Source organism: Equus caballus, chromosome 6 (assembly GCF_041296265.1).
Source record: "Equus caballus isolate H_3958 breed thoroughbred chromosome 6, TB-T2T, whole genome shotgun sequence".
Taxonomy (NCBI): Eukaryota; Metazoa; Chordata; class Mammalia; order Perissodactyla; family Equidae; genus Equus; species Equus caballus.
In genome coordinates, this window is record NC_091689.1 from 78,589,819 (window position 1) to 78,612,775 (window position 22,957).

Here is a 22,957-nt window from a genome sequence, read left to right on the forward strand (position 1 = left end):
GCTGGTGATCCTGAGGCCGCTCCCCAGCAAACTCCCTGCCCTTCAATCTACATGTCAGAGTCGGCTTGCCCGGAACCTGACTTGCAACATCATCTCGTATATCATGAGACATGTCTGAACACAGATTCAGAGCAGCTATCTGGAGCAGTGACTTCCCCCCTGGAATCCAGTCCCTTGCCTGGCCTCCACTGCTCCACACTCCCCTGTGCTTCTTGGTCACTTGGAGCACAGACTCGTCTGGGAGCCTCACAGCCTTCTTGCCCACAATGAGGACTAGTCACTGACAAGATGTTGGCATGATGAGCATCACCGCAGCCACGCTAGGAGTGCCAGACGTCACTCATCACCCTTGTCCCCTGCAGGGCCATGGGGCAGAGGGCCACATTGCATAGATACTTCCAAGGACTCCAAGGAGCCCTGGCAGAAGCTAGAGATACTGACCTGAGGGCTCTCTCTGGCCACTCTGGACAGGCCCCATTTGCTTGCCCCCAGGGCTGAAGGAATCAGTATTTCCCAACATACTCCTGACCTGTTTCTGCCACATGAAGCTCTGAACCTATCAACCCCACTGTGAGATGTTTTTCCTACATGTCCCTTTTGAGGAGCAGACCTGTTCACTGCAGTGGGGTGCAGCATTGCTTGATATAAAAGGAGGCTGTCTCCTAGTGGGGAATGCCAAATAATTTAGTGGTTGTCTGCCCAACAGATCAACAGAAGCATATCATCCACAATTGGTCCCAACTAAGAATGCACTGCGTAGACCAGCACTGTCCAATGGCTCTTTCTGCGATGATGGAAATGTTTTGAATCTGCACTGTCCATTCCTGTAGCCCTGGGGCCACTGTGCACTGGAAATGTGGCTAGCGCAATGGAAGAGCTAAATGTTTACTTTTATTTACTTTTAGTGAATTTTAATTTAAATAGTCACATGCGGCTACTGTATTGAACAGCACAGGTGTAGAACCGAAGCTTGGAATGTGAAAACTTAAAATCACTTTATCCTAACTATTCAATCTTTCCGGGGTGCATTCCTCTCGGTTTACCTGGAAAAAGTTTGCTGTAACACACAGCCTTGGAAATTCTGTGTTCCTCTAGATCATCCATAAAATGCTAAATAAGATTGTTCTAACAGGTTTTTTTTTGTGGTTTTTTTTTTTTTTTTTTTGAGGAAGATTAGCCCTGAGCTAACATCTGCTGCCAATCCTCCTCTTTTTGCTGAGGAAGACTGGCCCTGAGCTAACATCTGTGCCCACCTTCCTCTACTTTCTATGTGGGACGCCTGTCACAGCATGGCTTGCCAAGCAGTGCCATGTTCACACCCGGGATCCGAACCTACGAACCCCGGGCCGCCGAAGTGGAATGTGTGAACTTAACTGCTGCGCCACCGGGCCAGCCCCCTAAAAGTTTTTAAGAACTCATCTTCACACGTCTCCAGCCAGAGGCATGCCCATTTATATTGTTGGTTTCTTTTCTCTAAGTCCATTCATTTTCCATGACAAATAGCCCTCAAGCCCTATATCAAATTCTCTCAAGCCCCATCCCATCCCACACTGACACAGTCTAGCCTTTGGTTTGAAATCTTTCAGATACTTCCAAAAATTAAAGTAAATTACATCCACAGGTTCCCAGGCCCACTTATCCTAAATAAATACATCGGTTGGGCATAATTTCCTCATTTACAGATCACGATGCTGTGTCTTTGGTTATTTTGCCTGCTATGTTTAGCAATGCTGCCTTTTATCATAAACTCATTTCTTGGGAAATGAAGCAGGGGAGTTCACTGGGTCCTGTTTATGCACAGGAGTCATTTGCAATTCTTCAAGTCACGGCTCAGCATTTTGGATATAAGACACATTTAACAGTTGCCTGGGTTTCATTCCCGAGCTTCTCAGGTAGGTGCCACACTTGACTGGACCCAATGCATGTGACTGAATGCTCCCTGAGAGTCAAGCACTGTTTGATCCAGCACCTCCAATTTCCCCATCTCAGGCCCTCCTTTAGGAACAGGAATCTCCCTTACATCCTCATTAGCACAGAGCTGGCAAGACTATCTGTCATGTGTCAGGCCCCTCAACTCAGTAGGAAGCCGTATAGTGCAGCAGTTAATTATTGGCTTCTGGAGCCAGCTGCCAAGGGTTCAAACCCAACTTCTGTCACTTCCCACCAGTGTGGCTTTGGGCAAACTATCCGTCCTGTCGAAGGCGGGGTAGCAGTAGTCCATCCCCCCTGGGGTCCTTATAAGGATAAAGGAAGTTGATTTGCATAACGCATTTATTTACAGGAGGATTTGCCACAAAGTAAGCACTATGCAAGTAGAAGCCATTTTTATTGCCACAAGCAAAGCTTTCTTCATTGATTTATTTGACAAAGTTCTGGCAAATTTTTCCCTCTCTGGCAATCACTCAGGAGGCACTCTGTGAAGGCCTCTGCTGCTGCTTGAGTCCCAGCTTTCACCGAATCTCTCACATTCCAACCTTCTCTGTTGGCCTCACTCCGATTCTCCAGTTAGCCAGCAGGATTTTCCTATCTCCTGGTTTGCTCAACATTTTGGTGCACATTTTCCTAGTTTCCCAGTAATATACTTTAAGAGTTTTAAATTTGTAAATGTCTACCTTCACATCCTCTCATTCTAAAGCAGAACAGACGACAACATTTTCTCCCAGGGCAGCCCCGTGAAGCCCCCTTTGCCTCTTCTCTTTCCTCCCAGCTCCTAGACTTCCTTCGGGAGTGGGCTGGGTTGTTGTGGGCCCAGGGCAGAGTGACTGGTGCTCTCCGTGTGTCCAGTCGGGTTCCCCTGAGGAGGCAAGGCTAGAGGGAGAGCTGAGAAAATGGAAACACTACAAAGACAAATGCACTTTATTGATAAGGCAACAGCATCACACAGGGCTGAGGCAGAGACCCCATCCATCCAGCCAGGGCCACACTGGGGGTGGGGGATCTGATTCACATTGAGATGCAGGCTCAGGTGTCCTCCTCCTCTTCCTGATGCATCAGCGGGGTGAGAACCCAGGGAAGGGAGGCCGGGGTCCCGGATCTAGACTTGCTCTGTTTAAAATCCAGAGCTTCCACCAAAAGACCAGGTCAGCCCCCAGGGGAAGGGACATGGGGTCTGAGCTCAAGTGTGTTCTAGTGAACCCTGCACTGGACCAAAGTCCAAAGTCCAAAGTCTGGGTCCAGTCCCGGCGAAGCTTCCAACTAGTTCTATGAGCTTGGGTGAGTCAGGCCCTCCTCTCAGCGTCAGTTTTCTTTAACAAGGGAGTTGAACTAGTTTAGCGATTTTTCAAGTCTTTTCTCCCACTGAATAGCAAGCGGCACCAATGTGTTCTGCAGCTAAAATCAAATAACAAGGGTCTCTCTCTAATTTGTGAAATGACAACAACAACAATAATAATTAATGTATAGAATTTTCACCATGTAAGCTTTCCCCCCATAAATACCTCTTAATAAGTGGTGCCTACTACCCGCTATATTCGAACGTAGTACAAAATGGAGTCTGATTCTGAAAACAACTCAAATCCAATAAACGTAAGATTCAGCCATAAGGATGGTATTCTGCACTCAGGACCGTGGCCGTCAGGCGTTTCTCCTCCTGAAGAAACGGTGGGCCAGGTGGGCTCTGCCGTGCTCGGTTGGATTGCTCCCGGGGCTTCCAGGGAACAGCAGATGCAGGGGGAGGGGACATCCTATGGACATTAACTCCCCACTGTTGACACATCAAATGCAGACGTGTTCCGCAAACTCAAGCAACAATCTGAAGGACCCTCTATGACTCCTGGAAGAAGCCCCTCTGTGCTGGTCCTGCACACCTACAACTCACTCACCAAAGAGCCCCACCCGGAGTAAAGAGAGGAGCGTTCCCACCTCTGGGGCTGGTCGAGTTTGAAGTTATGGACCCTCCACCCCTACGCTGCCCCACAGGCCCCTTCTGACTTTGGGGTGGTAGAGTGAGACTAAGAAAGGAACCAGCCCCACATGCTCTCTCCGACTAGACCCCAGAGGCCAACTTCCTCCCTCCACCCCCACCTGAGGTGCTGGAGCATTAGCTCCTGGTTCTGCCGGGGGACCAGAAGCCTTGGAACCACACCTAGGTGGGCAAGGGGAGCACGACTTTGCTGTTGGGTCTGGAAGTTCTTCTCCTCCCTCCCACACTGCCAGGTGGAACAGATGCAGCCCCCGCTGGTAAGCAGAGCAGGCACCGCTTCTCCAGACTCAGGGGTAGTTGGGAGAATGGGCCTATCTCTGGATCATCCTTGGCTGTCCTGGAGGCAACACAGTCCTGCCAAGTGGGTGGTTGGAAGGAGAACTCCCGCCTCAATCAACCCCTCAGATCCAGGCAGAGGAGCCCTGGGCTTGGTGACAGGGACAGCTATGGCCGCCATCTACTACTCTTCTGTGAAGCTGGGCGTGTGTGTCCCCCACTGCCTAGGTCTTGCTTCCTTCCCTCCTTGGGCCTCTTAGCAGGTGGGTTCTGGGCCAGTGGCCCCAGGCTAGGGGAGAAAGCCCACCTTGCTATAGCTACTTGCAGGCAGAATGTTATTATGGTGATGGGATGAAGTGGACACTGAAGGGTTATACAAGCGCCTTTTGGCAAGCAGAGGTGGATGAGGGGCAAGTTGTGACCTTAGTCACCTTGTTTCTGGTTATTCTTGGCAGTGACTGTCCTAGACAAGCCTGGGATGAGAAGGCAGAGGGAAAAGACCCCATCTTGGCACACTGCCCTGGGACAGAACAGCACAGAGTGGTAGCAGGATGAGATGAGGTTGGAGTGGGGTTGTGGCCAGTTGTTTATCATGGGTGGGCCGGGCTGGGGGGAGATCCCCACCAGGCTCTGGACAGGTGGGCCTGGAGCAGGGGGAGGTATGGGTGTCTCTGTCCCTGAGGAATGGGTGTGCTTTTTCTGCCTGCCTGTTCCCTCGGTCCAGCCAGCAGCCACTTCTGGAGTGATGGGGGCATCCTCAGGTGAGACCCTGCCTTCAGCCTCTGCCCTCTGCCCCTACTTGAGTTTCTTGGTCAAATAAACAGCAACTCCTCATGACTGAGGTCTCAAGGGACTGGGGGTAGCCTGTGGCCTGCAGGAAATGGGGACCTGGTGTTACGTTGGGCAGGAGAGAGGATGGGCCGGAGGGGGGAGGGAGGTAGGAAAGGAGGGACGAAACTCCAGGAGGGGTGGGAAGGCCTGCTGGGCAGCACCCAGCCCCAGGCCCTGGCACATGGCCCCAAGGGAGCAGCCCCACCCCGGTGCCACCACAGGCTGCCCTGGTCAGGAGATCTCGTTGCCAAACACCTCGAGCACGAGGGGCGTGAGCTTCATGCTGCTGTCAGGCTGGAAGGAGAGGCAGCGGTACTGCTTAGAGTGCTCCTCATTGAGGCTGCGCAGGTCGGCCAGCTTCTGGATCATCTTGGCATAGAGCTGGTGGCTGCCCGGGGGTGGGTGGCGGCAGCTGATGTAGGTCTGCAGTGTGTTGGACAGGCGGTCCTGGATGGCCTCGATCAGTGCGGGGTCCTGTACCCCAGGACGGTCTGTGGGCACAGGGGGGTGGGAGGAGGAGGCACAGGAGCTCTGAGCTGGGTCCCTTACTGTTCAATCTCCCCACCACCCTTGGCTCACACAGAGACACCCAACCTCAGCATCCTCCTATATGGCTGCTGACCTGTAACACCACAGTCCTCCCTAGAGCCCCTCAACCACTTCCCATTGCATTTAGGATCAAGTCCCAGCTCCTTTTGTGGGCCCATCTGGCCCTGTCTGCACCTCACCTTTCTCCCTCCATCTCTATGCTCCATCTTTCCATTAGTATCCTGAGGTACCATGCTCTCTAGTTTCCATGCTTCTCATTTGTGTTCCCTTTGCCTGGAACTTAGCTCTTTTATCTTGGCCTGACTCTTACTGACCCTTCGGGTAACAGCTTAAAGGACTTTCCTCAAAAGGCCGTTCCTGACAACACCCTACCTCCATGCCAGAGACTACATCAGCCTCCCTCCTTCTATTATACCCTGCTGAAGTATCACATGCTTCTTTACTTTTAAAACTTTTGTCACATCAGGAATTAGTTGTTAAATAGTATTTGTTTCCTCCTACACTTCATGGGAGAGAAGTCTGTGTTCCGAACTCCTACGCCTAACACTGTGCCTGGTATCCAGTAGGTGCTCAATAAATCCTTGCTGAGTGTATGAATGGATGAATAAGTCAATGCTGGCTGGGCAAAGGGAGGGAAGCCCATGTTCATTCCTTGGGTTCCCAGCCCAGGAAAGCATGGCCACTTGCTTGTTTCTTGAACACAGTCTAAGCTGAGGCAGGGCTGCCCTCTTTGGGCCTTATCAGCAACACAACACCCCCAGGACCACAATAACGTCCTTCTTAGCCTCCCTCTCTCTTCCTACCCCAAACAGGTAGAAGAGTTCAGACATCACAGCACACTGCTTCCAAACTCAGTCAGGTAAATTGTCTAGGCAGAACCATCCATCAGGCCCCAGGGCTTTATACCTTGTCCCCAGGGGACCTCAGGAAAGTTTAGTCCAGTTCACATGTGAGCGGAGCCTGAGTAATGGGAACATCCAGCCCTGACTGTGGCCTGAGAAACCCTCTCTGTGTGGTTCCTCAGAATCCCACCTATGAATCACCTACAGTCTCTCCAGGGCAAGGCCAAGAGCACTGAGAGGCCTCTCCCCCTATACATATCACATGGGCTGTGCAAACCAAGCGAAGTGGGTATTTACTGTATGTTTCTCCTTTTGCTCATCCCTCCCTCCAGACCACGCTGCTGGCCCTCAGCAGAGCTTCCTCCTTCACACTCCCCACGTCCCAGATCCCTGAGTTCCTTACTCCTAGGCTACGTACCTGGGGAGACAATGCAGATGGCCATGAGGAGGACATGTTCCTCCTCATGCAAGTTCAGCTTCTTCAGCCCCACCTGGAACTTGATGAGGGGCTCGATCAGCTCCAGGCTGTGTCCAGCTATAAGAGAGAATGGCCAGATGCTGTGGGCAGAACTGAGGAGGCACCCTGCCTCACCCTGACTCCAAGGCCAACTGGGCCTGACCCTCATCTGTCTCTCTTTGTTGCAGCCTCACCCCCTCTTACGTCCTTGACTGGGGCCCATGATCCCAGGAAGGATGGAACCAGAGTCTGGGAGCTAGAAAGGATGGAGGTGGAGCCCATACTCACCTTGGGTCACATCTCTGGCATTGTACTTGTAGTCCTGGCTGCCACAGGTCCAAGACATGTCGTCCATGGTGAATGACTGGTTGGAGCGCAACATGATGACCTCAATGGCGCTTGACTTCAGCAGCACGATCTGGTCCTCAGAGGTGAGGTCTCTGTCAGGGAGGGCAGGAGTAGGATTCAGGTTACCAGTCAAGACCTTCAAGTCATGCAAATCAGTGTAGTGCTTTGACAGGTATACATCTGCCGGGTGACCAGCATGTGCCCTGGGTCTTCCACTGAGGAGCCTGCAGCCTGGATGGTAAGGATAAGACTGATTGTTTCTTTTCATTTTTTTTTTTTTTTGCTTGAGGAAAACTGTCACTGAGCTAACGTCTCTGCCAATCTTCCTCCATTTTGTAAGTGGGATGCCACCATAGCGTGGCTTGATGAGCAGTGTGTAGATCCGCGCCCAGGATCTGAACCAGTAAACCCTGGGCTGCAGAAGTGAAGCATGTGAACTTAACCACTATGCCACCGGGTCAGCCCCAAGACTGATTGTTTCTTGAGGGAGAACAACCCAAGGTTGTGATTATGTGCCAAGGAAATATAAAGAAGACAAAGACAAGGAAAGAAAGTCCTAAGACAAGGAAAATCCAGTGACTTGCCAGGATCTCCCAGGCCTAAGTGGCCAGAGCTATTAGGGACAGGAAGATAGAGCCCGAGGAAGCTCCCAGGTTATGGATTGAATATGGTGGTCTACAAAAGGTATGGCTAGAGTCATCTTCAACAACTCCCATTCTTTCTTTTCTTCTCCTTCCTCCTTTCCTCCAGTCCTTCCCCAATAGAAAAGTTCAGCCAACTCTGTCTCCAGGGCATCTCTGATCCCTTGACTTCATTCCCGCTCCTACCAGGACTGCTGTGGTTCAGAGCTTCATTGCCTTTTTCACTCGTCTCCTTCTAGAATCTTGGAGTCAAGTCTCTCGGGTGTCTCATTCATTGTCTGACTGCTGCTACAGGGAAGTATCCCTCCTCTGCTCAGAAATCCTCCTGATTATCAGACACCTAGGATCAAGCCCGCACTCCATAACTTGGGTCCAACCTGCCTTTCCAGCCCGCTTCCCATCACAAATGCCACCAACCCTTCATTCTGGCAACACTGGACTACTCCACAGTCAGATGCTGTGTGTTCTCTCACCGCCATGCCTTTGAGCATGCAACTGCTGCATAAGAATGCCTTTCTTCTTCTGTTCCATCTCATCTTTCTGATCCTGAATCCGGTGAGGTGTCCCTTGGAGCCCCAATCCCACCCCCTGATTCTCTTCAGCAGAATTAGAGCCACTTCTTTACGACCCGCTGCACATTGCCTCCTGTTTTGCCCTTTCTCCTTCATCTCTGGTCTCTATATGTTTGTCTTTGGCTCTTAACTGTAAGCTACTTGAGGACAAGCATCACCTCTTAATTACCTTAGTGTCGCTTACACGTTGATCATCCAGCCATGAGCACAATGGGGGTCAATAAATATGTGCTGATGAGTCAAGAGGCCAATGACTAGTTCCACTATTTTGAGTCATGAGCCAGGCTTACATGAACAATAACAGGAAAAAGCAGGCCCCACAGATCAACTTGCTGCTGGTTTTCCCTTTCTCTCCCTGACTGTATATTTCCACCTGGATATCCTGTAAATAGGCTGTCATCCTCTCTGTGGCTGCACTTTGATTCATAAAAAGAAGAGAAGTGGATGTCAACTGATGAGAGTTCTGTGTCAACACATGATAGATGATGGGGAAAGAAAAGGCTGGAGTGATTAGGATGACCAGCAAAGCGTCTCCATTGAAAAAAAATCACAAAATACTAGAGTTAGAAGGGTTCTCTTAGAGGCTATGTGGACAATTCCTTCTTCAGCATTCCTGACAGATGACTCTCACACAGCCTATGCAGGATTCTCCCAGTGCCAGGGAGCTCACAGCCTCTGGATACAGCCATGAGGTTGTTAGCTCTTAAGTCAAAAGTCTCTTCTACTGGGGCTGGCCCCGTGGCCAAGTGGTTAAGTTCGCATGCTCCACTGCAGGCGGCCCAGTGTTTCGTTGGTTCGAATCCTGGGCGCGGACATGGCACTGCTCATCAAACCACACTGAGGCAGTGTCCCGCATGCCACAACTAGAAGGACCCACAATGAAGAATGTACAACTACGTACCGGGGGGCTTTGGGGAGAAAAAGGAAAAAATAAAATCTTTAAAAAAAAAAAAAGTCTCTTCTACTGAGCTAGAACCTACATGATGACAAGCTCACCTACTACTTGAAGTTCTGTCCTTTCGAGGAACACAGAACCAGACTTCTCCATTAGCTGTGGGACAACCCTTCAGCCATTTAAAGAAAGCTACCATGCCCCTTCTGTGTCTTTTCCAGGATAGACAGCCTAATGGCATCGTGTCTAGATGTCTCACCATCCTTGTCACTTTTCTCTAGATGCTCAAGCCACATTTTAAAAAATAAAAACTAACACCACCCTCATTTTGGGTTTTAATTCATTACACAAGTAAAACATGTCTATTATTAAATCTTTGGAAAATATAGAAAAAGTATAAAAGCAAATAAAAATTACTCATAACCACAATTAACATTTTGGTGTATTTCCTTCCTATCTTTTTTTTTATGCAAATCTCTCTTTTTCTTAAACCTACTTGAGTTCATACTAATTCTGTGTCCCACTTCCTACGTGACTAAAATTTCTTTAGCCCAGTTCACAGTGGGCTGCATAATGTTACACGATATTAACATACTGTAAGTTATTTAATCAGGCTCCCATTCACCTATTTTTGGACATTTTGGTTTCTTCTAATTTTTGCTATTATAAGTAATTCTGTGAGGAATAATGTACATAACCCTTTGTTCAATGGTCCACTCAAAATGGTTGGCCAGAAGAGAACAAACACCCAAGGGTGCCCAGCCAGAGAGATTTCGGGGGAGACCACTGCCTATTGTGTCTATTGTGATCCAGACATGCCACTTCCATAAGCAAACCTAGAATGACCTCAAACACCACCCTCAGCCTGGAAATACAGGGACTTTCTAAGTGCAGCTTACAGCCAGAACAGGGGATGGTGGTGGGTGGGGGGAGAGGTGGAGATAAAGGAGAAACCAGTAAGAGAGCTCGTTGCGGCTGCGATAGGTGCCAGCTCAGGCTCTGTGCCTCCTCTCTAAACCAGGGTAATAAACCTGGGTGATCACACCCTGATCAGTTTTCACACCTGTGACTGCTTCTGGACACCTGCCATGTGCTCTGGAAATGTGTTGCTGTCTCATCTTCCCACCCCTCAGGCAAAGACCAACCCCTCCCGACCTGCATTCCCACGGTTCCTCTAGCAGGTCTCTCTTCGCCTCTATCTCATCACAGAAACTGTTTATATGTCTATCTCTTCCATCAGACACTAAACCCCTGGAGGCCAGGGACTGCGTCCTAGTCAACTTTGATCCCTCACAGTTTATCTAAGAAAGCTGTTTGCTGGATGGATGAACAAGTGATTATAGAGGGAAGGGCAGAGGGCAAGGGAAGCCTTGGGACCCCAGGCCTTAGACTCAGGAAGGAGCTCCTGGGAATGGAAATGGCAGTGAGATTGAAGGCATGTAGCCCATTGGGCTGGGCTTCAGCCAATTTGGCCTCTGCCTTGGAACACCTCTCTTGGCAGTGAAACCCGGGGGTCCTTGGTTCTCAGATCCAAGATTGCTCCTGACCATTTAGATCCTGCTCCTGACATCACTTCCTCCATGTACTTCTTTTGCAGTGCTGAGGGAGGGAGATTTATGAGGCACAGAAATGAGAGACTGAGGGAGGGGAGGTGGGAGGTGGGAGCAGGGCCGGGGCCACACCGTGGTACAAAAGTTCACACCCAGTGCAACCCATCCAGTCCCGCCCCACTTTGGTCCCATGCCTACGCTGGAGTCTCATCCTGTCCCCCCCACACTCACCCACACAGAAGACTCACCCTGCCTTCCCCACACCCTCCACCCCTGCCTACAGGCAGCAAGATCAAAGCCACCAGGGACTCAGCCACTGTTCTCTCACTTCTTGGAAAAACAGAACCCCTAAGTACAGAAGCTGGTAAAACCAGAGAGCCGTTGTGCTGGCCCCGCCTGGGTTCCACTGGAACCTGGGCTCTAGCCCCAGGCCAGTCTCAGCATCATGTCTGCCTGGTCATAGAGTATCCACATCAGTGTCCCCCCAAGAGCTCTGGCTAAGGTCTGCTTCATTTTTATTCGAGAACATTCCACTTTGGGACTTCTCAAGTCATGCTGAAGAGAGAGAAGCCAACCCAAGTATGTTCAGGATCAATTTAACCAATTTTGCATTAATAGCTGGGCAGCTCCAGTACCTGCTCCCATACACCTCACTCTGGCCATGATAGGAACACTAGACTAGGGAACTCTGGAAAATGAGACTTGAAAGGGAAGGAAGGGGGTAGACTTCAGCTTGTCACTGGGGAGAGAAATTGAGGGGCAGGTGGTAATTTGTGTCAAGGTTTATGAGGTGAGGGTAAGGGATGGGGCCAAGGGCGTGGGTGAAAAACAGGGGCTCAGGTTACTTAGTAGAGGGGGCTGCTTTGGGGTAATCTGGTTAAGTGAGTAACTTTCTTTCTGGAAACAGTTTTCCCATGTGTACAATTTGTCACCACTTAGAATCATTTAGAACCTTAGCATCTGGACGGGGCTTCAGGGGCCCTCTCCTCCAACCCCCGACTCTTCAAGGAAGGACGAGCCCTGCATAGATGAGGTCTGCTCCTTGGAATTAGGATGGCAGCTCAGGTGCTGCAGTGTGTCCACCGGCACCTTGAAGTGCTTTTTCTCTAGCTGTTTACACAAAACAAGACTTTGGAACACATGGAGTTTGCCAACAGTAATGTGAAGAGTGGAGGAGGGAGCTGGAACTTGAGCTAAGCAGAATGCGTTGTCAATTCCAAGGAAAGGCTCTGGAGGGTGAATCCCAGGCTCAGCGCGATGCTGGCTCACAGGTGACACTAGCTGGCTCCTGCCTGCCTGCCGGACTGGCCCTGACTCCTTTTGCTGCAACCAAGATGTGCAATGCAGTAAGAGTGTCTCGATGTCATTTGACCTTTTTGTCTTTTTTTTACAATTTCCACATTAACTCCAGGAGAAGAGCATTGGAGAATTCTTGGTATTTGGGTTGGTGAGAGGCATAAAATAACACAGAGCCAGCTGTCTAGGGCAGAAAGAAACTGGGAAGTGCTGGGGTTAGCTCTGCGAATTACTATCAGCTAGCTGGCAATGTGGTAATTTAGACAGTAACTGATGGCTTCCCTAAGCAGCAGAGAGATTCATGAAACAATAAATGGCATCTCATATTAGTTTCCATCCAGAGCTGGCCAATGTCAAATCATTCTCTGGCTCCCAGTATTCCAGGCCTGCATCTAAGCATTCAGATATAGGAAGCATTCTGCCCATTCTGCTACACCTGCAACTCTTGGCACTACTTGAAATGATGATAATATTGCCCGATATTGATTTCTTTCTTGCTATCTCTCAATCACATAGAATATGTATTTTATGGCATGTCCCAAATGAACTTTTAAAAAGAATGAAGATAAAAATACACATAAATATAGATATAACTACCTCCCAACATATCTACTAAAAGCATCAACACTCTATCATTTTAAGAATATTTAACACTGCACGACTATATAAATGTACGTACTATACATGCTACTATTACCAAAACAATGAAACATTTGGATGAATGAATGAAATTTGTATAAGTGAATCCATAATGGAGGCTCTCCATTGCAGTGGTACTCCTTATGCTTATGGATTTGGGCAAAAAGGTCTCAGTACGTTTAGGAAATGGCCTTGGATGAAGGGTAAGTTGGGTAAAGGATGCTTAGGTCACATACGGCCATAAGTCTGTCTCCCTCTAGGATTCTGAAATTATTTCACAAGTCTTCATGCCCAATCCTTTCTCCTCTCCTTCACCCTGGTTTCAGAATTGGGTGTGGAGGATTAATGTAGGTTTAATTTAAAGGGATAACACAAAAATTAGACCCAAGCCAGCTGGAGCGGACACAGCAGCGAACTAAGAGCTCTAGACCTGGCTCTGACACAATGGCTCCAACGCTAGAAATCCTGGTGTTAGCCATTGAACCTCTCTGGGCTTCTGTTCCATCATCCAAAGGGGATGGATAGCTCTCCAGTGCTGGCCTGCCAAGTAATGCTGGATGTGCCACACTTCCTAAAATATAGATTCCTGGACCTAGCCCAGAGACTCTGATTTATGAGGTTTTACTATTTTGTGAAGCAGATTACTTCAGATTTACTATTGTGGGAAGCAGTGGATTGGTGATATCCAAGCCTTCTTCTGGCTCAGTCCAGGATTCTGACTCTGTTCCCCAGGTAACCCAGAAGCTTCTTACCTGAACCCTGGGATCATCTTGGCAAAGCCGACCACCTTTTGGATGCTGTAACTGACCAGGTCAGCCAGGTGGGGCAGCATGGAGAGCTGGGACAGGTCCAGGGTCACAGAAGGGTCATCTGAGTCTTCTTCATTCAGATCTAGGTTGGAGAAGCCGGTCGGTTCCACCACATCTGGAGAAAGATGAGGAAAGAGAAGGAACAACTTAAGGATATAGAGCCAGGCCTCCTCCTGCTTGGTCCTGGGAGGACCTCCTGTATCCTGGCAGCAGGGCCAGCTGGGAATCCCATGGTGACCCCCTCTCCTCAGCCCAGGCTTCCCTCTAGGATGCCCCTGCTCTTCCTTCAGCAGAGTGTGGCAGGAAAATCAAAGATCAGAGACACTCTGAGAAACGAGACCTCCTCAAGCCATGAGTTCACAGACCATGTGTTGTTCTTCATGATCTCAAATCAAAAATGCATTTGGAACCAATAAACTTTTGGAAAACAATGTTCAACCTCACTAGTGATCAAAGAACTGCAAAGTAGAACATCTACACTTTTCACCTATGAACTGGAAATAAATATGTTTAAATGCTGACACCATTTGACAACGGGGTCAGAAGCCTACACTTAGGTATACTCTTTGACCAGTGATCCAACTTCCATGAATTCACCATAAGGAAAAAATTCTGAATAAGGGCAAATATTCAGCCACAAGCATACTGTTATCTTAATGAAAAGCTGGGAAACAATCTAGATACCCAACAATAGGGAATTTAGATACGTTATTGTACATTCATACCCGAGAATACCATGCAGCCTTTAAAAATGAGATGAGATGAAATAAGATAAGTTGAAATGAGATCAATGAGATGAAAATATGATACGACATTTTATTAAGAGAAAAAAGCAAATTACCAGACTGTGTATAGCACAATTCCATTTCTGAATATACATATATGTTAAAAAAAAAGATGGAAAAGAGACACATCACAGTGTTAGCAATGATTATCTTTGGATAGTAAGATTAAAGATTATATACATCTACACACACACACACACATATAATTTAGTTTATATTTTCTGACTGCCTACAATGAACATGTATTACTTCTGTATAACAGTTTTTTAAAAATTAGAATGTTAACCAGTTTGAATTTTTAAATAAATATTTGCTATACTGAACATACCATTAGTTGGGGTGAGCACCTCAACTCAATTAACCTCTGAGAGGCTATCAAAACTCCTAAAATACAGACCAATGTATAACATTCAGATTGACCCTCGTTGATACAAATGTCATCAAGGGAAAAAGCAGGGAGGTGAGTAGAGAAAATTAACACATGGGAGGGATCTCTCCAAGGTAAGAGGCTCAGTGGGTCAGTCAATCCCCTGACCACCTCCCTCATGTCACTCTCAGGTGGGTAGACACGGTGTCCAGCTCCACTGCTGCCTCTGTCCAGTTGGCACAGGGGCCCCTCCCACCTATTCTGGATCGGGCCCAGATCCGTGAGTCTGGAAGAACCATACTGGAGGGTTCCAGTTACCAGAGTGGAGGGGGCTTTTCCATCCCTGCCCTCCTGCAGGCCTCAAGCAGAGGGCAGCAGGGTTGGGTGAGAGGTAGAGGGATGAAGGACGAGGGCAGAGGAGGATGAGACAGGAAGATGAGGAAGAAGGTAGAAAAGACCATAAGAAGAAAAGCAAGAATGAGCTGAGGGCACAGGTCCTCCAGGGCCTTAGTGGTACCCAAGGGCTCAGGAGTAAGGTGGGCTGCAGTGGGACCCACATGTTCTCCTTCCAGACTGAATTTCACCTTCCACAAGGCCCAGGCTCTGAAGACCATAGTTAGCAATACTGTTTGGTATATTTGAAAGTTACTAAGAGGGTAGATCTTAAAACTCTCATCACTAGTGAAGAAAAGATCTTTGTGACTATGTGAGGTGATGGATGTTAACTAGCCTACTGCGGTGATCTTTTTGCAATAGATACATATATCAAGTCATGATGCTGTACACCTTAAACTTATACAGTGTTCTATGTCAACTATATCTCCACAAAACTGAGGAAAAACAAAAACAAAAACAGAAAACAAAACCCCAAAGGGTCCAGGCTCAAAATACCATATAAAGGAACCAGGTCACCCCCAGGGAGGAAGCCAGGAGCAGAAGCTTGGCTCAGAGGAAAGAGCAGATGCTCTGCGGGCAGACCCTGCCCTACAGACACCCTAGCTTGGCTGCTTCCCCAGCATGGGCCCTTGGGCTAGTTACACCTCTTCTGAAAAAAAAAAAAAAAAGGGACAGGTGGGGTGGGAAGCTCTGGATCCTCACCCCTCACCCTCACCTCTCGGCCCCCTGGGGGTGCAGTCCTGCTTACCTGGAGAGACAAGGCAGGGATCTGAGCAGGATGAAGATGAGTCTCCGGAGACGCTGGGCATGTGTCTTGAGGAAAGCCCCCAGGAACAGCTCCCTTCACCCTCACCCCTGCGAACTGGAGGCTGGAAGGGAAAGATGGAGTGTCAGAAGCTCGCATTTCCAGGCAACCTTCTAACCTTGTCCCTGATCTCTGATAGGAGCAGCTTCAAGGAAGGCCTATGGGAAGGGGAGGCCTCCCCAAGGCCAGAGGGACAGAGCAGCCTCCGTCCCTCCCCAGGTTCTGTGCCAGGATGCCCCTTGCCCTCCACCCCACTCTCTCCGTCCCAGCAGGCGGACATACCCGGAACTGGCCAAAGTCAGCGTAGGTGGGGTCGTAGGTCTTGTGGTGGGCGTCCAGCAGGATAGTGATGATGCTCTGCTGCTCCTCGGACAGCTTGGGCCGCAGACTGTCCTTCAAGGCCTCCTCCTCCTTCCGTTTCAAGATCATCTCCCGCTTCCGCTGCACCTCCTCATCTGTCAGGATGACTGTGGGGCAGGAAGGGGGGAGGCAGGCGGGCTGGGCCGGCAGCTCCTCCAAGGAGCCTTCCTCTAGGCACCAAAGGCACGAGACAGGCGGGAGGGCTGCTCCCCTCACACTGGGCGCTCACTGGGGCCTTCCTGCCATGGGGGATTCCAAGCCCACAGAGTGGATGGAAAATGGGTTTTTCTATGTTGAAAAAGCAGGTGCACGAGGAAGGAGACGAAAGGGGATTTGAGAGGTGGGATGGTCTGGGCATGAGGGAGTCTGGATTCTCGAGAACAAGCTGTATGACTCTGGGCAAACTGTTTGAACTCTCTGGACTTTTGTTCTCTTGTTTATCAAATGAAAAGTTTGGACCACACAATTTCTTCTGAGGTCCCTTTTTTGTTCCTTCTGTCATAAAGTGCGTGTATGTGGGGTGGCAGAGCAACAACATCTACCCCAAAGGATCGACTGTTTTGAGAACTAAATGCATGCCTAACGTAGGACAGATGCTCATTAAACCTTAGTTCTAGTTTCTTCTCCCCTTCCCCATGGTCCATGATCCTGAGGAGGACCTGAGGGTGCAGAGAGGGTGAAAGAGGCACTGTGTGGCCTCCACAGTGCTGGAAGCTAGGAGATGCGGAGAAGACCCCTCGACATGGCCATTCCCACGTCCAAGTTTCCAGACATGGAACTCGGGTATCTGATCTATTCCAAACAACTTAGAAAGACTTTGCTTCTTTGGTTTCCTGCCTCCTCCAGCCTGTCCAGTCTTGAAATTTCTTCCCAAGGAAGTTTTTGAGACCTCTAGAAGTCCCTGAAGATAACACCCCACCAGCTCTAATCTGGGAAGTTCTCTCCAGCTGCTAGTCAGGATGTCAGACCCTACCCCACTTTCAGGCCATGAAGGGGCTTTGGAGGTGGTGCCTGCCTCACTGTGCTGGGGCAGCTGCCCAGGAGGGTGGGGCTGGGAGCAGGGATGCCTGGCACAGCAGCCAGGCAAACAGAACCTCCTGGCTGGGGCTTGTAGAGCTCTGACGGCAGGAGTGGGCACTGGGGCCCTCGGCCTGTAGCTACTTGCTCTGTGCTGGTGCTGCCCGGGCCTCTGCCCACAGAACTGGGGAGTTTCACAAGAGCAGGCAAAGGAACAAGAACACCAGAGTGGGTGGGTTCCGGGCTTCGAGACAGACTCATTGGCCTAGGCTCCTCAGTTGAGGGAGGATGAGAGAAATTGGTGGGGGGTGAGGGACAGGCTAACAGGGGTTGGAGTGGGCCACCAGAACCTCGGGCACAGCAGGAAAGGGAAGCCTGCGGGAAAAGATGGCACGTGCCCTCCACAGCTGAGGTAGGACACACCAGGAGGAGGACTGGGAAGAGGCCATGCCCAGGGGACTGACTCACCTGTCCAAAGACCTGCCAACCCTCCTCCCACAGAGGGTGTCTGCTCAGACCTGAAGAGGTCAAGTCGGGTGGAGGGGAAGGCACAGGGAGCACCCCATTCAAGGCAGGGTGCGAGGCCCTAGCCTGAGGATGCCAAGGTTAGGTGTCTGGTCTTTCCTGCTCACCTGAGGGGTGGGCGGAGGAGGAGATGAGACCAGAGCTAGAGGGGCTGGCTCTGCCAGTCACCCCATGGGTGTCCATGGGCTTAAGCCACCCCTTGTGATTCCTCAGTGTCACTCCCCTGCTCAGAAACTTTTCCTGGATCCTTCCTGCTTACCAGGTCCAAACTAAAGTCAAGATTCTCCGTGATTTTGCTCCTTCCTAATTTCCAAGCTCATTTCCCAGTGCCTGCGGACACGGCTGCTTCTGCTCTAGTCCTGTTGAATTTGCTGACCTGTGAACACGACACGCTCACTCTTGTCACCACATTGCCACTTGTACCACATGCCTGTCCAGCTGTGTCTTTTCTCCCCAAAAGCTGTGCAAGTTCTATTGTCTCTTCAGCGCCCAGCCTACAGCCCTCTTCCACCATGAAGCCTTTCATGATTGCCCTCATCTGCACTGAGCTCTCATTTCTTATTTCTGCAGAATGTCTAGTTTTTCCTACACACATTGGCGCCCAGCTGTCTTCCACTCTGTAATACTGATGGTTAGTACCCATTCCAACAAATGCCTGTATAGAGAGAGCCTAAGAAGGTCAAGATCTCCTTTGCTATCCTGTAGGCTGCTTGAGGGCAAGGGCCACATCTTAGAATTCCTGTGTTCCCCGACAAAAGCTACCCTAGTAGGGCTTCCTGGCCATGGTGCTTGCTCAGTAGTCTGACAGATCAGATACCTAACACCTCAACACTGATTGTACCTACTGTGTGCTACTCATTGTCCTGGCTCAGGAAAGGACAGTACACTAATGCTGCATGTACCCTACAATGTCGGGAACAGCATAGGCCAGTCCACTGGCTGACTGAACAAAGCTTACATTTTTAATTTAAATACTTGTGATTTAAATATTTTCAAGACGGAATACCTTGTAACGGGACACCTGTAACATCATGTAACCTTTTCTTGATGATTCAGAGGTATCATTCTGAACAATTACTCTACCTTGCAGGAACAAGGTTATGACCTCAGAATTGTTTAGGGCTGTTTCCCCGCACTAGATGACTCAGCCTGCTATGATTTTGAGTTCCTGTGCTACTTTTCATAGCTTTCGGTCTCCCCGCTCTGTGAAGCTATATGTCGCCTCTTCTTGTTGATGTCTACCTCTAGAAGTGTGCCTTTATCCCCCTCGAGAGTTACTTCTAATCTGTCAGGATCTGGACATCCTGGTGACCAAGTTTTATGTAATAAAAAATAGTGTTAATAAGAATGGATAAAATATAGAGAGCTTTTTATGTACCAGGCACTATTCCAAGTGTTTCTTTCATATTAACTCACATATATTTAGTCCTCGTAGCAACCTCTTAAGGCAGGTGCTATTATGCCTATTTTGCAGATGAGGAAATGGGAGACCCAGGGGCTATATATGTTGCTCAAAGTCATACAGGGAACAGGGGTGGAGCTGGTATTCAGGCCTGGGTTCTGGAGTCCGTGGTCATAACCACTACTCCACACCGCCTCTGATTATAATTGGCTATGACTGCTCAGCAGGACTCTGGTCTCAGCCATGGAACGCACAACGTGTTCCAGTCCACCTGGAGAGTGTGGAAAAATAAATAAAGTAGCAAAGTTTATAAATGATTTACTTTAGAAGGACAAAGTTCAAGGTTGACCTGATGACATTGTTCCTCTCCATCGCTTGTATCCACAGCGACCACCATCCTGTGTGCAGCACTAGAGGAAAAAATCCTGAGATCTGCTAGTTTCAAACAGGGGCCGCCAATCCATGGACCTCCCACCAGGCAACATGGTCTGGGGACTAAAGAAGACGTAAGTCTCGCCTACGCAGATGCTGTTGTGATTACGAAATAAATCATTTCTTTAAAGGAGTTATTAATTTCATAAGAAATTATTTTTATCATTTCCTCAATGGATTGTTATTAAAAAGTCCCATGACTGTCATGCAGGAGGACACCTGTTTTGAAGTTAAAGCCATTGAGCTAGAATAAGAGCTTATAGGTTCTGAAAGGACACTTGCTGGGCTCTCCCACAAATGAAGAGCGTGAGCTGTGACCATGACTTTGTGAAATCCGTGTGGCTGCCCAGCAGCTCTTCTGTCTTCCTTCTAGCTCCCTGCTGAGCACATAAATGGCTTATTCCCATGCAAGACGTTCCCTGCTCCATGAAGACTAGAACTGTTAGAGAGTCAAGATCTGAGAGCACATTTCCAGTTGTCCCTGGTGGCCTAAGGACAGTGTTGGGGAAGCAGGCATCAAGTTTCTCCAAGTGAATGATACAGACAGTGTCAGGTTTGGGAGAAGTTCCTGATCTCTAGACCCGTGGGAGATGCAGAGATACAGAGAGGCGTGATGAGGAGCTACTGTTCGGTCACTCAGCACACAGTTATTGAGCACCTGCTACCTGCCAGGTGCTGTGCTGACGCTGGGCAGAAGAGACGCACATCTGGAACAGCATGACACAACCTAACATGAACTGGGGTTCTGCACAGGACAAGTCTATAGGAAGCAAGAGCTCAAATATGCAATTTCTTGGGCTCAAGGATTTAAAGTCCCCTAGGACTTGAAGAGAGATAAAGGGAGACTTCAGAGGGACAAAGCTCCCCTCAGTCCATCCCTGAGGGCCCCGGGCAGTGCCTGGAAGCCCATGGTAGAGGAGTTCTGGCCCTGCAGGTGCCTGAGGCTGCACTGGGGTGGATGGAGCCAACTGGCCTTTGGAAGCAGACAGACCATCCTCTTATTAGCTTAGAGGTGCGACATTTTAATTCCTCTGAGTCTCCTCATCTATTAAAACCAACAACAGCAGTATTTACATATTTAGGGATTGTGGTGAGAGTTAAACAAGAAAGTGCCTGTGTCTGATGCTGTATCTGGCACTTAGCAGGTAGTCAAGAAACCCTTGTCCCAGGCTCCTCCCCTCCCCCTTCTTAAGCCTCTTCTAGGGAAGGGCACCTGGCTCCCCAGCCAGAAAGGAGCCTGGTTGGAAGCTCCCTTCATGGGAGCCCTGGGGTGTGCTGTGGTTTTACCCATGTTGACACTCAATTGTCTCTGGGAGGCTATGCCTTGGGGACAACAGCCAGCTCAGGTGACAAATGAGCAGCTCTCCCAGGGTTCTGAGCCGGGAGCTCCAGGCCCAGACGCACTGACAGGCGTCCCACAGCTGGGCTAACTTGGCAGGGAAGTACAGCTCCCCTTGGAGGACCTGCCCTGCAGGTCAGTGGAAGGAATGAGCCTAGTCCTGGCCCAAGGTTTCTACTTTAACTGGGGCTCTGGGGCTCCAGATCCCAAGAGCTCAGCTCCATCAGCCCATCCTTAACTCATTATAGCTCCCTGCACTGGCATCACGAGAGTGGTAGGCACTGGACTGCACTGGGCATAGAGCAGGACCGGGGCACCAGACTGCACTGGGCATACAGCAGGATGGGTGCACCAGGCTGCACTGGGCATACAGCAGGACCGGGGTACTGGGATGCAGTGTGTGCAGAGCAGGATGGGGGCACCAGGCTGCACTGGGCGTATGGCAGGACGGGGGTCCTGGGATGCACTGGGCATATAGCAGGATGGGTGCACAGGGATGCACTGGGTGTATAGCAGGATGGGGGTACCAGGCTGCAGTGGGTGTATAGCAGGATGGGGGCACAGGGATGCACTGGGTGTATAGCAGGATGGGGGCCCCAGGGCTCCATAGGGGAGGAATGAGGCTGGGGTTGAGGTGGCTGAGGCATAAGGCTGATTAAAGGCAGTGGTGGGCATCTACTTCTGGTTTGCACCCCCACCACAGGGGGCAGAGGCACCCTGATACACTCAAGGCCTGCTCTTTACCATAGACACAGTGCTCTTTGTGGGGACCAGGAAGGATCTAGCAGGGGACATGGAGTTGGACTCTAGTCCCAACTTGCTTTCTGACTCAAATCTTCCTATTTTTACCTTTCTGGCTCTCAGATGATTTCTAAGTGTTCTTCCTATTCTAAGTTGATAGGACATCTCCTTCCTCCTGAGACAGGAGAGGGGCCTCTGGGACATCAGTGAGGGTGGCCCTGACCAGAACTCCTGTGGCCAAGCCTTACTGAATCCCAGTGGTGTGACTCTGTGCCAGTCTCGGTTGGCTGGAGCCTTAGACCCAGGTTCCCTGCCCAGTGGAGCCTGTGCCCTTCTCGGGGGCAGGGGCTGCGGGCTGCATCTTAGTCTGCTCTAGCCCCTTGCACAGAGCAGGCCCCACTAAGCCGGCAAGTGAGAAGCCCCATGAGGCACCCAGGCCTTGAGCCTCTACTGCTCCAGGACAAACACAGGAGTTGGGGTGGGGCAGGGGACTGGGCTAGGAGCCATCAGCGTGTCCAGGCCTGCATGCTCCTGTGGGGGCGAGGAGGAACGACAGCCTGGAAACTTCTTCCAGGGCTGCCAGCATTGGCTGAGGATCTGGAATCAGGAGTAAGGTGCTGTGACCCACCAGAGGGGAGCCTGTCAAGGCCCAAGGGGGAGACCCCAGGTGAAGGCCCCCACTCTGCTCTGTTTACCAACTTCAGAGAATTTTTTTTCCCATCAAGGAAGACATTTCCCATCCCTTAAGCCCCGTTCAGTGACTTTTCCCTTGTCCCAGACTCATTTTCCCTATACCTGCCCCCCCACCCCAGAAAACAGCCCCATAGCCAGAAGGGGTTCCAGGGTGCCTGCATCTGAGCACCCCTCCTGAGCCTCCCCAGGCCCACAGCTCAGCAGGGTGTAGGCCCTGCCCACCACCGGGGAGGAGGTTGGGGTGCAGACTGCAGGCAGGAGTGAGTGAGAGGCAGGGTGGGGGCTGCATGTGCAGAGAGCGCCCATGCCCAGGCCGGCCCAGTGCCTTTGCCTCCAGCTTGAGGAGGGCCTGGCAGCCCCTCCGGTATCTGCTGAATTCAATGGCTACTCTGGTTACCAAGTAACTGGTACTAGAGCTCAGATGCAAAGTCCAGGGGTTGTTTATAACGTGAGTCAGAACATGTGCATCTG

General features: G+C 50.1%; 1 protein-coding gene across 6 annotated transcripts in view; it reads right to left on the reverse strand.

The window, feature by feature from the left end:
- Nucleotides 1-2,833: 2,833 nt before the first annotated feature.
- The window catches only part of VDR (vitamin D receptor), a 53,887-nt gene continuing 33,763 nt past the window's right edge, over nt 2,834-22,957 (reverse strand). For 5 of the 6 annotated variants that reach the window (XM_005611069.4, XM_005611068.4, XM_014740747.3 and 2 more), the window contains 6 exons: nt 16,260-16,444; nt 15,921-16,041; nt 13,568-13,739; nt 7,166-7,317; nt 6,839-6,955; nt 2,834-5,520 (listed from right to left, as the gene is read on the reverse strand). In XM_005611069.4, coding sequence (XP_005611126.1) covers nt 5,261-5,520; nt 6,839-6,955; nt 7,166-7,317; nt 13,568-13,739; nt 15,921-16,041; nt 16,260-16,444 — 1,007 coding nt within the window. In that variant the 3' untranslated portion in view covers nt 2,834-5,260. 6 annotated transcript variants of the gene reach the window in all.